Genomic DNA, 16,081 nt, shown 5'->3' with positions numbered 1-16,081 from the left:
TGTGCCACCCCTGGCCTGGCCTTCCATTTTGACACAACTGGCTGATCACTCAGCTGGGGCAAGGTCGTGTAATCACCCCTTGCTTAGGTGTAGTATTCCTATGCCTAACTTACATCTAGACACATGTGTACCTATCAGTCACTCCTATGGCAGGCCTTGACAATCCTGGAGGCAGAGTGCTTGGTAACATGTGAGATGGTGCTCTAGCATGAGCTGAGCCTGTCTGCAGCTTTCGGAACCATGTCCTTATAGCTGTTCTATGATATAGCCTACCATATACTCTTAAAGTGCCTTATAATCTTAGACGGTTATGGTAACTATGGTTTGGCTTTATCAAAGCATGTCGTGTAAGGTGTCTAACACTCGGGAATAATACCCCCATGCCATTTCTGGACATGAGAATATTATTCCCCCCTTCTAGAGGGAAAGACATGTTAAAATCATACTTCAACTGTTAGCCTCTGACCAAAGCCTCAGCATCACAAAATGGATGCTGCTGCCACGACACAAGTCTGACCTCCTGCTGCTGGGAGTGATCCCAGCCAGGGAGGCCTGGACAATAGGTTTCCTGCTTGGGGAGGTGCTAGCACCTCCCCAGACAGCCTTTAGTGTATTGGGGCAGGGTGGGCTGAAAGGAATGAGACATGCCTGGGGCACACAAGGTGTTCCTTGCATAGTCCAGTTCAAACCGGCGCTGGGGCACTCCAGCCCCAGCTCTGGCGCGAAACTGGACAAAGGGAAGTGGGTGTAACCACCCCCTCCCAGGTCCCACCCATAAGGCGTGACCTAGCAGGTATCCCAGCCCCCCAGATTAGTATAAGAGTGGGAGTTGGGCCTCAAGACTTTAGATTATCCTGAACCTGCAAAACTGAACAGAAACTCTGGACCTTCGACATTCGACGAAAGAAGAAGACTGAAGAATCTCCCTTGTAGCCAAGGAGTGGCTACCCTGTGCAAACAGGCACCATCAAGTGACTACCCTTTGCTTTGTGAAACGTTCGACGAGGAACCGACTGCAGAGCCCGACCAGAGCCTTGATTTCCAGACTTCTCCGACCCTCATCCACATCTGCAGCAGAGCTGAGATCCGTGGAGGCGACGAGCGACGTGGGACCGGCTACCTGGGAAAAGTGGCTAGTAACTTACAGCGCAGCTTCTGAGGTACCCTCGAAGTTGTGCACCGGGGATTGAGAAGCCCCAACCGCAAGCACCATCTGCACCGAAGACCAGCCCCCCACACTCCACGAGTCCTGCGTGGGGCCCTTCAGCATTTTCCTGCTTGCCGCGTCTGTCCGGTTGCTTGCCCGCTGGCTAGTGGCCTCTGTGACGACGCTCCCTGAAATCTTCTGCGCTGGTTTGGCTCCTCCAGACTGGCTCCCGCTTCTCTGCAAAGAAGAAGCACCCCAGACCTTCCTGGTCTGCACCAGAAGCAAGTCCCTTGTTCTTCGTGGGTTCCGCTTGCCAAGGCTTGGTGAGTCCTAGTCCAACTTCGACGCCGCCGACAGCAAGAGCCTTCGTGGGACAGCTCGCCTCCTGGTCCTGGTCGTCCTCGACGCTTCCTGGTCCTCCTGGCTGCAGCGACAAGCTTCACCTTCACCTGCAACTCTTCACGACATCGCCTGGTTCCTTCCTGGTTCCACGTGGTCACTGGCTAGTGACCTTGACTCTGTCCCTTCTGCTTGCAGGTTTCTTCTCTTCTTGATCCCAGGCTTGGGATCCACCGGACACTCTCTCCTGACTGCCTGTCAGCATCTTTCTTCAGGCATCCATAGGAGTCGACGACGAAAACGACGCATCTTCACCCCTATGCACCCGCAGCCTGTGGGCTAGGTAACTTGGGTACTCCGGTGCTCATCAGGATAGTGACTATCCTAGTGTCTAGTTTTCAAGTCTCAAATTCCTAGCTACTCCGGAAGTGTCCTAAATCTATCTATTTCTAAACTGTAATATTGCTATTGACTTTTACGCATTACGTGTGAGTGTTTCCACTCTGCACACGAATCCCGTGGGCCTCCCACTTCCTAACTAACGCTAGTGTAGTGTAGCCCCAGCGATTCCCTAGGCCTAGGCCTATTCTATTTCCGTGACAGTGGTTCTTATACCACTTACTTAGTATATGGTTTGCGTGGCCCCTAGGGCCTAACTGTATTACTTACCTGTGTGACTTACTGTATGCATTAATAAGACTGTGTTGTACTTACCTCTAATCTCATAAAGAGTGCTGAGGGTTTGCTTAGAATAAATACACTTTATTTTATATATATATCTGTTGTGGTGTCCTTTCATTTGGTATTCAAGGGATTATATATGGTATCACAGCTGGCTTCACATGCCATTCAGAGTTTAGCCTAAGACTGGTCTTGTCCATGCTACCACTAGGATAGCTGGTCTATAAGGTTGACTTTACAACCAATCACCATAAGGGTATTTGGACTGATATAAGGTGTACACTATAACTAGTGACATCATACATCAGGCCAACTTCTCACAGTCGGTACCGTCACCGTGATTCCCAACTTGGCTGCACCCCTCAGCAGTACCTCCTGGAAGGAGACCAGATCGTCAACCGGCGACACCCTCGTCCCGGGTGAGTCCGACAGCGTCGGAGAGAAGTCCCTGGCCGATGATCGAGTGCGCGATCTGGATCGGCGCCTCCTGTGGCGCCGTCTCGATGTTGAGGACGAACGCCCACGGCTCCGCGATCTCCCTCTCCGTCCGGAGCGGGAGCGCGATCTTCTTGGCTTCGGTCTGTCCGCCGGCCACGCCGGGCCCGGCGACCGTGGCATACCCTGGCGCCGTGGCTGAGGCGTTCCCTGCGGCGGCGTCGGATACCTGGGCAATGAGACCGATCGCGTCGGAACCGGTGGTGGGCCCGAAGGCCTGCGAGGCGGAATCGCAGGAGGAGGAGGAGTAGGAGGAGGGGGAGGAGTTGGCGGTGGTGGTGGTGGTGGCGTCCGTGGTGGAGGCGGAGGCGGCGTATGGACCAATGAGTACCCCGATCCCGGGGACTCCGTCGAGGGACTCCTGGTGTCCGGGCGCCCCCTGCGCCTCCGACGACGATGAATCCTTCTTCGACATCGACCGTCTCCGTGACGTCGATCGCCTCCTCGACGTCGATCGCCTCCTCGACGTCGATCGTCTCCGTGACGTCGACCTCTTCCTCGACCGCCTCCGTGACGTCGATCGCCTCCTCGACGTCGATCGCCTCCTCGACGTCGATCGCCTCCTCGACGTCGATCGCCTCCTCGACGTCGATCGCCTCCTCGACGTCGATCGCCTCCTCGACGTCGATCGCCTCCTCGACGTCGATCGCCTCCTCGACGTCGACCGCCTCCTCGACGTCGACCGCCTCCTCGACGTCGACCGCCTCCGCGACGTCGACCGCCTCCGTGACGTCGACCGCCTCCGTGACGTCGACCGCCTCCTCGACGTCGACCGCCTCCTCGACGTCGATCGCCTCCTCGACGTCGATCGCCTCCTCGACGTCGATCGCCTCCTCGACGTCGATCGCCTCCTCGACGTCGATCGCCTCCTCGACGTCGACCGCCTCCTCGACGTCGACCGCCTCCTCGACGTCGACCGCCTCCTCGACGTCGACCGCCTCCTCGACGTCGACCGCCTCCTCGACGTCGACCGCCTCCTCGACGTCGACCGCCTCCTCGACGTCGACCGCCTCCTCGACGTCGACCGCCTCCTCGACGTCGACCGCCTCCGTGACGTCGACCGCCTCCGTGACGTCGACCGCCTCCGTGACGTCGACCGCCTCCGTGACGTCGACCGCCTCCGTGACGTCGATCGTCTCCTCGGCCTCGACGGCGGACGCCTCGACGGCGAACGCCTCCTCTTCACCGACAGCGAACGGCGACCTCCCCTCGACGGTGAGCCAAAGTCGTCGACGGTGGTCCGATCAGTTCCCTCGACGTCGAACGTAGACGTCGCTTCTCCCCAGAGCCCTGGGGGGACGGTGAACACACCGTGGTCATCCCTCTCGACGCCTCCGTCGACGTCATCGACGCCGGTGGAGAATGGGGGCGCTTGCCGGTCTTCCTGCCCCTGGGGAGCCCCCCAGAGGCCTCAGCATGGGCAGAATCAGCCCCTCCTGACCCACCTTGTGCCTTCCGCCTTCTGTCCTCCAGGACTTGGAGCCTGATCTTCATTCTTTCCCTCAGGGTCCTGGCTGAGAACGAGTGGCAGATATCACACTCCTCAGGCACATGGGACTGGCGAAGGCAGCCTATACACACCTTGTGTGGATCTGACTTAGCCTTCTTTCTGTCGCACTCTGGGCACTTGTCGAACAAGCCAGGCATGTTGACAGCACCAGAACACTAAACTCTTGAAAAATTGACAAAAAACACCAATAAACCCTTGAAAAGGGAGAGCTCAATGCTCCAGGGTCCTGCTAGCAGGAGCCGGAAAAAAGAACTGAAAGTAAAAGGGACCTGCTGTGCATTCTGGGATACTGGAAAAGTTCTGGAAAGTTTTCTTCAAGGCACAGTATCCTGTTCTGAGCCACATAATGGCAGCCTATGGGGCTTGTCTGTCCATTCCTTCCTCTCTATCATTCCAGAGGCTTTTGCTGGAAGAGGCAGGTTTCTTTCTCTATGGAAAAAGCTGGACAGGCAGTGCTGTTAGTGGTTGCTGGTGGAATTCTTTCTAGTTGAAGTACTGGACAGTGTAGCCTGTGGATATAGGCTGCATTATCTGTCTTTGAAATTCTCTCAAGTGTGGATGCAGGTCTGCATGACTTGACAACTTAAGAGATTATTTTTATTGCTCCGGGGTCCGCGCACATGGGCGGGACTATTCACTAGATTATGACTATACACAGAGATCCCCTACTACAGAATGATATATTTTAATCCCTGAATATCAAAACATGTTTGACTTCCAGAGCAACCCCCACCTGCTGTAGGAGGGTTTCATTTAGTGGTAATACATAGGATTTACTCCAATTGAGTCCCAGACCGGATACTGCCTTAATTGAGCCAAAGTACATGAAATTGAAGTCCGGTCAGACTCATCATCTTGCATACCGAGTAACAAATCATCTGCATATAGGGAAATCGAATAAATGGTTCCTCCCAAATGGATACCTCATTCTTCCCCCATAGTGATCATTTTAACAGCTAAAGGTTCAATGGCCACTGCGAAAGGCAGGGGGAAGTGTAGGCACCCGGGTCTTGTACCGCTACTAACCTGGTATGAAGCTATGTTACGTCCAGTTTTAACCCTGGGCGTAGACCTTGTTAACAGACGTTTAAACCACCTAAGCATCTGACTTCTGATACCAAATTTATCAAGTATATTAATTATATCGAGTCAATTAAGCAAATCAATGGCCTGCTCTTAATTGAAGGCCAGATGGGCTGAGCATGACCAACAATGGGGAGCCTTCTCTAGTATGCTATAAAATCTCCTGATGCTCAAGGATATGCTGCAGCAAAGTACGCACCCGTTTTGGTCCACATGAATCAACATTGGCAAGCTTGTAAGTAACCTGCCCGCTAGTATTTTCACTGAGAATTGTATATTCCATTTTTAAAAATCAGAAGGGGATGGTATGATTTCATACTTAGGGGGGTCAGGCCTTATTTTGGAATCTAAATAATAAAGGCTTTGATTGCTCTGGGTTGAGGTCCAATGTCTACTACTGTTTCAAACAAGTTAGACAGTAACCAAAGCACTTTTTAAGTGCGTCTGTACAGTACCTATGCAGATGAGGCTTATTAGGTTGCTTTTTCGGATTAGGTCAACAAATTCTATGCGTAATAAACTGCTGTCAGCCTCCCAGTTTCCTCAGGCAGATTGTTGACACAAGGAAGTCCCTGTTGGTGGCCTTGGAAGGAATCTTGGCTTTTACAGATGAAGGAAGTTGGGTAGTCCGAAGACATGTTGGTCTCGTGCACAGTAAACGTTTTGCACACCACTCCCCCTTCATTTAGAGCATAGGTCTTCAATCTGAGGGGCAGGACCCCCAGGGGGGCCATGGAGTCCTGAAAAGGGAGTCACACATTCCCCAGCTTCAGTTGTCCCTGCAATTCAAAACCTTTGTTTTCCTTTTGGAAAAAGACAGCAGGCTAATTTAGATTGTTATCAGCTGCTTGCCTGAATGAAATGCAAATGGGCATATAGGTTAATCTGCAAGTGTAAAGGATGCTTGGGAGCAGTACTGGCTTTAATTGATTAAATAACGCCAAGGTTTGTGATGACAAAAATTTGTTTTTTTGAGTGGAAGTGCAAAGTGGTAACGTTGGGGGAGGGAAGTGCTTGCTTTTAATTTTAACTGCATTTACACAGCCGTTAGTACCCATAAAGAGGTGTTGAAGGGACAGTTATGGAAAAAAAAAATTGCATTACATACGCTTTGATACTAATCTACATTTTAGAAGTACCAATGGTAAAACTATTTGCATGTTTTGCAGCATTCTATCTTACACTGTGTGTAATACAAGTATAAAATTATGACTTACGTATTCACAGTGCTTTCATTCACAGGCACACATCACTATTCTACACTGCACCAACCAAGATTTAATTCTGTAGCTCTCCGGGTACACACAGACCTCTGCAGTGCATTAACTAATAGAGGTTTCATAATGTACTAAAGTGCATTACACGCTAACAACTTTTTAAATTTATTTTCCATTTACATTGCCCATTATTATATATGTAGATACCTGATGAATATTTTGGGGCTTATTTATGAGAGGCTTGCTTCGCCAGATCATCAGTTTTTTGGAAGTTCTGGTTGCGCAAGCATCTCAACCATACCTATGAGGCGGTGCAAAGTCACCCTACATGGCTTTGCATGGCCTCATAGATATGGAGTAAGACATAGCAGCACAAGTCACTGCGTTGCCTTACTTTGCATCAAGGAGGTGTTCCATGGGCTTTGCCGGGGGTTCCCACGCAACATCCATTGATTTTGATGCTGCCCCATATTCACAAAATCATGTAAACCTGGGGCAGCTCCAAAAAACAGACACCTCCCCAGTGGAGGCGTAATGAGGAGAAATGTTAATTTCTCCTTGTTTTTTCCTCTTTCCATGTATGCTGCATTCTGCAGTTCACATAGAAAGAGGAAAACAACTCTCGGGATTGTTTTTGTGAACGAAGGTGCCCCTTCCTGTACAAAAACAATCCCGCCTATGTTGGTGCTAGGCAGCAATTTGTGCGCCAACGCAAGGGAAAAGGACAGGAATGCACCGTATTTCATAAATATGATGCATTCCTGCCCTTTCACATTGGCATAGGGCAGCGCCGCAAGAAGACTTGTGGCACTGCCCTACGCCAATTCCTCATAAATGAGACCCTTTGTTTTTAGCTACACCTTTGACTACACCCCCATGCTCACTAACCTTTGGTTTGCTAAACCATATTATTTCCCCACTGTAAAAATGATTTGCTGTGGGAATTGCGGGCTTTTATGGTTGTCGATAGTTGTCGATGATGAGGAGTACCAGGTTCTAGAAATTTTTGTCAGAAGGGGGTCCTTATGCCTAAAAAAGTTTGACAAGGGGGTCTCGGCATCAAAAAGTTTGAAGACCTCTGATTTAGAGGGATTTCGCCTGTCCGCTACAGAGTGCACCATAACATTCAGCTTAGGAGCAACAGATGAAGGTGTTTCTAGTTGAAGGAAGCAAGGATGCATGCATCATTGCTATATTAGAGAAAAAAGATCAAAACTGAATTCATTTTTGTTCATTGCCTCATCCACATCTTCTCTGCTATTGAAATCGACTAAAACCTACAACAGACAAAACATAATACAAACAGTTTGCTGTTTCAATGTAGTCTTGTACAGTTATCAGACTGCATCGGCCTAATTTCTATGTGCACTGGCTCTGTAAGTATCAAAAGTGAAACAAATGAGACTGTTCTTACCTCCATGTCCTGCGAATAACATCAATGACACCGGAGTACGTGTTGTGCTGATCCTGAAGACGAGCCCGCACTACTTGATATGGATATGTTGCTGCTACTGCAAATATTTTGGACAGCGCTGCCATTGTTATATATTCAATTGTATTCTAAAAAACAAAATAAAGCACATGCAACATTGTTCAAAACTGTGAGAGCAAGGACGCAATCAAACATAAAACACTGCAAAAGAGAATATGAAGATAGTCAACGGTTTTCTCCACTATAACTAAATGTAACCGAATGCAAGAAGTTAGTGGAACCTAATACAGAGCGTCTCTCTACTAGATTATGAATACCATCATAAACACTAGAAAGAGAAACAAATAATTGTCACTAGATTCAAGTCGATACATTTATAATGCATACAAGTAACAAATAAAATTACAACCTTGTTCCTTTTCTTAGTTCTTGTGTGAGCAGTGCGTTTGTGTCTGCGATTAGAAAAATGACATATGAAAAAGGAATACGCTACTTACCTTGTAAGCATCTGTCCATAGTATGGAGTGCTGTAGATTCACATGCTCTGCATACTTCTGACATCCAGGTTTGAGCTCAGATGCTTGCAACTTGTTTTTCTTTGAAGAAGTCTTTCAAACCATGAGGTATAGTAACTACGCCCTTAGTTGGTAATGAGCATGGGCACAGGCTACATTATTAGTTTGTTTTTTGCACAACGGGCGAGCGAAAAGATGAAGCATTATACAGGAAAGCATGGCGACCATGCAAAAAGTTATATCCAGAGTGTTTAAGTAAAAGAAAATACACCTGTAACAACCAAAAGCACCCGGGAAGGTGGGAGGGTGCATGTGAATTTACAGTACTACATGCTACAAACCGATGTTTACGAGTTAATATGCTCAGTTCGAAGCATGAGGCTGTAGATACATCTGTAGATACATATACTCTGCACAGCAGTACTCCCCTAAGCAGTGGTTTGCCAGGGGATGTTACAGAAGACTGAAAAACAGTTCTTCAGTGTAGCTTGACCAACTCTTGCTTGTTGGCATACTAAGACATCCATACACGTGTTTAGTGAATGTGTGTGAGGTCGACCACGAAGCTGCCTTACAAATGTCAGCTATGGGTATGCTTCCAAGGAAAGCCATAGTAGCTCCTTTTTTGAAAGTCGAATGAGGCCTGGGTGGGGCAGGCAAATTCCTATTAGCCTTAATGTAGCACGTTTGGATACATTTGGCAACCCATCTAGCTAGGCCTGCCTTAGAAGGAGCTTGTCCTTTCTGTGGCTTGGCAAAAGCAACCATAAGTTGCTGAGTTTTGTGAAAATGACTGGTCCTATCAATGCAATACATGAAAGCACATTGGCATCAACTGTGTGAAGGGCACTCTTTCCCAGAGTCTGGTTGTGGAAAGAAGACCAGGAGTTCAAAGGTTTAATAGAGATAGAATGGGGATACCACCTTAGGAATGAAGTTAAGGTTGGTTATAAGGACAATTCTGTTGTTATGAACTTGAAAGAAAGGTCCTTCCAGGGTGAGGGCCTGAAATTTGCCAACACACCCTAAAGTTGTGATAGTGACAAGGAAAGCAACCTTCCTTGAAAGGGACTGTCATGGGCAGAAACGTAGAGGTTCAAAAGGAGGGCCCATGTGTCTGGTAAAGACAACTTTAAGGTTCAGGGGTGGTGGTACCCTAGGTGGAATAACCCATTAGAGTCATTCCATTAAAGCCTTGATGACCGGGATTCTGAATAAAGAATAGTGTTCTCTGGTCTGCATACAAGCTGCATAGTTGCACAACATGAAGGCGTATGGAAGTATAGGCCTGATTTCTTTAGATGAAGGAGGTAGCAGACAATATTCCAAATGTCAGGTTTAAGTTGGACTAAGTGCTTAGGAATGCAGTAGTGGCCAAACATCTTCCACTTGGCAGCATAGCATGCCCACATAATGGGTCTGCATGCTACTTTGAGGTAGATTAAGTTAGTCGAACTCTAGAATCTCAGAAGCCAGATCGCTAAATTGAGTTGCGAGGGGATGTGGTGCCTGATCATGTGGCAGAGACTCTGCTCTGAAACAGAACTATGCTTGGGACCATGGAACATCAGTATGTAGGGAATAAGCCATCATACCACCTCAGTATCCATGAGCCTGAGTCTGACTAGCTATAGTGCCTCACTTGCCCTCCTAACCATACCAGAGAAACAAGTGAATTGGCACCCCTGAACACAACACTCTCGACCCTCTCAGGGATCGAGGTAACAGAACACACCCTTTCGCTCTCTCACTCGTACTTGTCCACAATAAAAGCAGTTTAGAATATTTATTCAAACTATTGTGCTAAGAAAAGCACATAGTAATATATATAAGTTTAGTTTGATTATGCATATATTTTTTGGTGGTGTTGGAGTCAATTTAAAATATTATGACATGGGGTCTGAAGTATCATATACTGTAAAATATGTACATTTCTCTTTTTGTTTTTTGGAAACTCTCTGGAGAAGTGGGACAATGTTCCCAATGGGTATAATAAAAATGGTGACTCCGTCTACCCGTTTTATGCAAAAAATGGTGTTGTAATGATGGTAACAGAACATATCAGCATAGTTAGCGGAATTAAGATACAGATCTTCGGATTCAAAAACAGTATGACACTTTAACTCAGAAAGCATAGAATTTACAAGATTAACATCCTAATCATCTAAATGTAATCCAGGTACTATCACATCACCTATAGAAACTTTGAACACATATGGTATCTGCAGGATCTCCGTTGGACCGCATATATCGAAAATAACTTTATCCCAAACAATTCCATCAGTGAGTGGAACGGCTGAAATGTTGACGCGGGACAAGTCTCATTTAATTTTATGCGATGAAGAATGGGGGGCCAACACCCAGTCGACTAGTTTTGTAGCAGAACATTCTGGGAGGTAATGGCCGTTGATGTAGGAAGAAAAAGGTCACAAATCCAATTCACAAAAAAAAGAAAACCATGGAAAGTATGATCCAGACATATATCCAAGGAGGGACTAGCTAGATAAGTGCATTTTAACCATGAAAGTAAAACACAAATCCGTGCTAGACATGTGTACACAGCAGAAGAACTGTCAGAAGAAAAGTTATCTTGATCAATATCGTACCCGGAGGTACTCAGCTGAATGACATCTCCTGCAGAAGACATGATATTAGAAGCAAGTTGCGGGATAGGAAAAATGTCAACGTAGGACTCAGCCGCTCCCTTCCTCCTTCAGCAGGGAAGTATCAGCATCGATGGTGCTCACAGGCTGTAGAGAAAAATCTTGCTAAAAAGAACGATTATCCAATGGCATACTATTAAGTATCTGCCACATGGTATAGTTTGACATGTTAAATGGAGACAAAGCGCTTGTCTTTAGAAGCAGGAAGTGGTGGCAGAATAACAGTTTGTCTACCTTGTAGACTATGGACTGAAACAGGATCATGGTACTTCGGGCCGAATTCCTTTATAATAGCCACCTTTTCTCGAACAAGTTCTCCCACTTTCAGAAGCCAGCTGGAAACTGGAAGCACAACTCCTGAAATCGAAGCTTGAGATGCAGGCAATTGTTTGCATGAGTTAGTTTCACGGAACTGTTGAAGGTCCTGCAAGACCGCACAATGGTTATCTACGTCAAAGGTTGCAGCAGCCACCACAACATCTAGACCGTCAAGGTCTGGAACATACAACTTGATGCCAAAAACTACTTGCACAAGGGCCACCCACCTAGAGATCTTTTAGGGAGGTTATTTAATGCTGGCTGAACCTCATTTGGAGGGTGCAACCAACCACACCCTGTGCCTAATACCCTAGCCGTTAAGGGTTTATTCTCTTCACAACAGAATTACCCTCGGGTCTATATGGAGAAGAAAAATGCACTTGCACACCCATCGACTCCATCGAATCACGGTATACCTTAGAGGCAAAAGCCGGATCTTGGTCCGAGTGGAACATGCAGCAGGCATATGTCCAATAAAGACTTGCAAGTCTTTAATAACAGTTTGAGCATCAGCCGAGGGGTGAGGCCAAACCCAGAGGAACCTAAAGCAAGAGTCAACTGCAACCAAAATATATTTGAACGAGTATCTGAAGTTAGAGGACCGCAGTGATCTAAATATATACAGCCAAAAGGCTGGCTGGGAATAATAAAAATGTGTCTGCGGTGTATAAGACACAGCAGAACATTTAATCTTCTGACATATGTCACAACATAAAACATATTTTCTGGTTTATTGGTATAAACCTTGCCACCAATATCTTTGTGGTAAAAGTGAAATGGTGGCAGCCACACCGGCATGCGCAGATGCTATACCTTTGTGTGCGGTCACAAATAAATCATGTCTGTGGTCAGCGTTGGGAATCATGCGATCACCAACGCCAGGAATAGTTACAAAAGGAACATTCTGGTAATTTAAATAATAGGAATATTTAGAAGGAAATTTTCTTGGTATTGGGGTGCCGTTTTTAAAAGCCTTTATGGCAACCAAAATATCATTGTCAATACAAATCTTAGAGCGAGTTATCCCTGTGATTCTAGCTGTGGCAACTGCAGATGTGGCGGCTTCATCAGCCAAAGAATTCCCTAGATTGTGTTCCCACACCTTGATGACTCAAAGTATGTATAACCTGAGTTTGTGACAAGCTATCCTTAAGATCTGCCACTATAACCCAAAACAACTTGTACTTCATTGTGCTACCCTTTGAATCTCTATAATTATTGTGTTTCCAAAAATGTAAATTATCATTGAAAGATTGTATGCAATAATACTGATCACACACTATAAGTGTGGGGAATCGAGGATCCGCATTTTCAAGAGCAACAAGTAAAGCTTTCAATTCAGCCAATTGCGCAGAGCAGTCTCCAAGAGACTGTGTGTGAGTAATCGGAGGATGAAAATCACCATCAGAGACTAAGCCTTGAACGATGGCGCATGCAGCAGAATTGTGATGCTTAGAACCTATAGCCGGTTGCGCAGAGCCATCAGTATAAAGTACGGATGTATATTAGTCAAGAGGCAGAATTGAAGAAGGCAAAGGATAAACATGTTCATATTGCAAAAATTCCTGAGTTTGCAAAGAAGGGTCAAAGACAAAGTCTACATCAACGGCTGTTAAGGACGTGGCCCATTGTATCCAATGAGGGTGGAGGGTTTTTGATTTAGGTAAGCTAGCTTTTGTGACAGCCTCTAAGGCAGGCACAGGAGAAACAACTATAATGTGTTTACCTTGAGCAAGTGGCCATTCCTTTAGGATGGCCATCTGCACAGCAGTGAGAATTTTTTCAGTTGAAGCAAAACGCAGTTCTGCAGGTGAATACAAATGCGATTTATAAGTAATAGGGACTGTTTCACCTTCATTCAAGGTGACATAGGTAAATCCAATTGCACCTGGTAAAACCCGGATAACTAAATTTCTAGTATTAACAGGTGTGTAAGTTGCATGATTCAAGCAAGTCAAATTGCAAAGATCTAGTGTAGCAATGTGTTCCAAGTGGAGATGGAGAAATTTTGGTGCATTAAAGCATAGAGGGGTTTAATAAGATGGATCAGTATGTCCTGCCAACATTTAAAACTCCAAGCAGAGACTGTACTTTTTTAAGTGTAGTAGGAGCTTGTAATTGAGCAAATTTTTCTAGAAAATTAGGCTCTTTCCGCCATTCGTCAGTTCATATCCTAAGAAGAGGACACAGAGAAAAGCAATATAAGACTTTCTGGAGTTAAATGTATAACCGAGATCAGCAAATCGCAAAATAATGCGATCCAATCTTGCCAAGTGGCGGTTTAATTCGTCATTAGTAAGGTAGATATCATGAACATAGGAAAAAGCGTATGGGTCTATATAATGAAGAATCAACATCATTTGTGCTGCAAAAACGCCTGGGCTATTCTTATACCCCATAGAATCGGGCGTTGCGCATTTGAAAACCAAGGGTGCTATATGCGGACCAATCACAGCTCTTCGGGGCAAAATTTTGACTGAAAAAACCATTCGAAATATCCAAGGTGGTTTTATATTTTTTACGGACAATATTATTAATCAGTGCCGTACTATGGGTATTTTGCACCGCAAAAGTGTGAGTGTAGCTATTCAAATATCTTTAATCTAAGACTATATGGTAAGAATGATCAGGTTTCAAAACAGGAAAAAGAGGATTATTCATTTGAATAGGGTTCAATAACTTCCTGGTACTCCAGTTGAGAAAGAATTCCTTTGACGGGTGCTTTGGTATCCTGTTTAATAGGATACTGTGGTTGTACCTGAGGGGTAGACAGCATAGGAATAACGTGGTAAGGATAATCCTTATTTCAACCTGTATGGTTATGTTAAAATGCAGGGGTCTATGCAAGGGCCCATTCAGAGGCATAAGTCTGTTGAATCCATCAGGAACATGGTGTGAGAAAGAAGGGAAAATAATATTCTCACCCTGAGGGCATGCAAGAACAAAAGGTTGGGGCCAGTCGACCTCCGAACCAGATAATGTCATAAGACGTAGTTAAATTGTACCACAAGATTGCTTTAATGGTGCGTTTTACGTCACCTTCAATTTGAATATCCAAGAGATATAGTCAGACTGGAGGGGCCTCGCGGGTTTCCGCGTTTTTTGACTGTAATGAATGCGTCAGTTGCTTTCGCAACCAAAAACTGGTGGAGACTCCGGCATAATATGGTTACCTCTGCTGCGCGTCGAGGAGAGTCACCGAACAACTCCTGTTCAGGAGTAGGGTTCTCCCCCTCTGTGGCATATTTAGCTGTTAATGCTGCAACTTTCTTTTTCTGAAAAGTGGCTTTATATGGAGGAAGTCTATTCTCTTTCTTTAGCTTCACGTCAGATGAGGGTTGTCTCTCCCATTTCTATGGCACGTACTCTGGTGGTCTACGATCAGATCGCCCTCATCTATCGTACTGATGTTCAGATGATTCCTAAAAGGAACGAGGAGAATGGGTGTCAGGGATTCGATACCTATCAGGAGTTTTAATTTTTGTGCGATCACGAAAATCGTATTGCCTTTCAGTATGTTCAGGGGACGGAGTACCTCAGCGCTGTTTGGGCTTTTGTTCTTTAGTCTTGTCCTATTCTATCTTACAAAACTCACACCCTGGATTGGTATCATTATCGGAACCAGGCTTACCCGGACTACTGCATTCCAAAGATGTACATACATCCGCAATAATGAGCGGAAACTTTCGTTCGCGGTCTGCAACAGCCACCTCAACAAGTCGCTGGCGTATGGCCAAGGACGCTTCTTCACCTTTGACATTAGAAAGAATCATTTAGGAGACGACAGGAACATTTCCAATAAGTTTAATCCCCAAATCGAGAGCAGGACCTGCCCCATGCTCATTCTGTATCTGTTTGAGAACGTTCGGTAGAACAGCCATCGAGGGAGTGCCATGACTAAGTGTAGAAAGTGGCAAAAATAGTCCCCCATGTATTGCAGTCAAGGATAGTGGGAACCAGACCACTGGGTAAGCATATAGTAAGAATTCTGTGTTTATCTTGGGGTCTCATAGGGGGGAAACAGAGCCTTAAGTTGGTCTATTTTCTGGGCAATCCAAAATGGACTTTCCTAACGATTTGTGGGCCGTTTGCCCTTAACTGAATTAACAACCACAGGACTGATCACGGGCCTGGCCGGCTGTTGAGTCTGAGCCTGCAGGCCAATCCTAACAAAGTACGTGAAATATCTTAAGTAAGACATCTGCACAGGCCGACTAAAACATATAAAATACGGGTCTGAACCAAATTAAGCGCATTTAAATCTGGATATGGGGAATAACCAGCTACTGTTGGCCATGTGGCCAAAGGGTCCATTCGAACATTTCCAAGAACATGGTGAAAGGCGCCATTAAACCAGGTTTGGTGTACCCTAACCGTAAGAGGAACTTCAAGAAATGCATATGGACGATAATCACCCAATGCCTGTGGCACTGAATAATCATGAAAAGTATTATGATTAATGTTCACAGCTGGAAATGAGACACAGGAATAAAAAGCTTCAAAGCCGAATGCGGCGTTTGCCTATACTACAAAAATCACAGGAGCTTCCACATCAGGGACTCCCTGTTGAAGCAAATGTTGAGAAACTGCAGCCAAATGGAAACGGATTCAAATGGTAGCACAAAGTGGGTATAATCCTTTTAATATGCAAGCTTGAAAAATTAACAGAATTAGGGGCTAC

The 16,081-nt window shown here is 46.0% G+C and overlaps 1 protein-coding gene across 1 annotated transcript in view; it reads right to left on the bottom strand.

Moving 5' to 3' along the window:
- Positions 1-16,081, bottom strand: part of SLC25A32 (solute carrier family 25 member 32) — a 242,507-nt gene that overhangs the window by 66,876 nt on the left and 159,550 nt on the right. The window contains exon 7 of the mRNA XM_085605123.1: positions 7,887-8,032. Within this exon, the coding sequence (XP_085461249.1) occupies positions 7,887-8,032 (146 nt within the window). The remainder of the gene's footprint in view (positions 1-7,886; positions 8,033-16,081) is intronic.

Source organism: Triturus cristatus, chromosome 5_1 (genome assembly GCF_964204655.1).
Source record: "Triturus cristatus chromosome 5_1, aTriCri1.1, whole genome shotgun sequence".
NCBI classification, from domain to species: Eukaryota; Metazoa; Chordata; class Amphibia; order Caudata; family Salamandridae; genus Triturus; species Triturus cristatus.
Note: the sequence above shows the minus strand (reverse complement) of the source record. Positions and strands in the feature narration are given on the sequence as shown.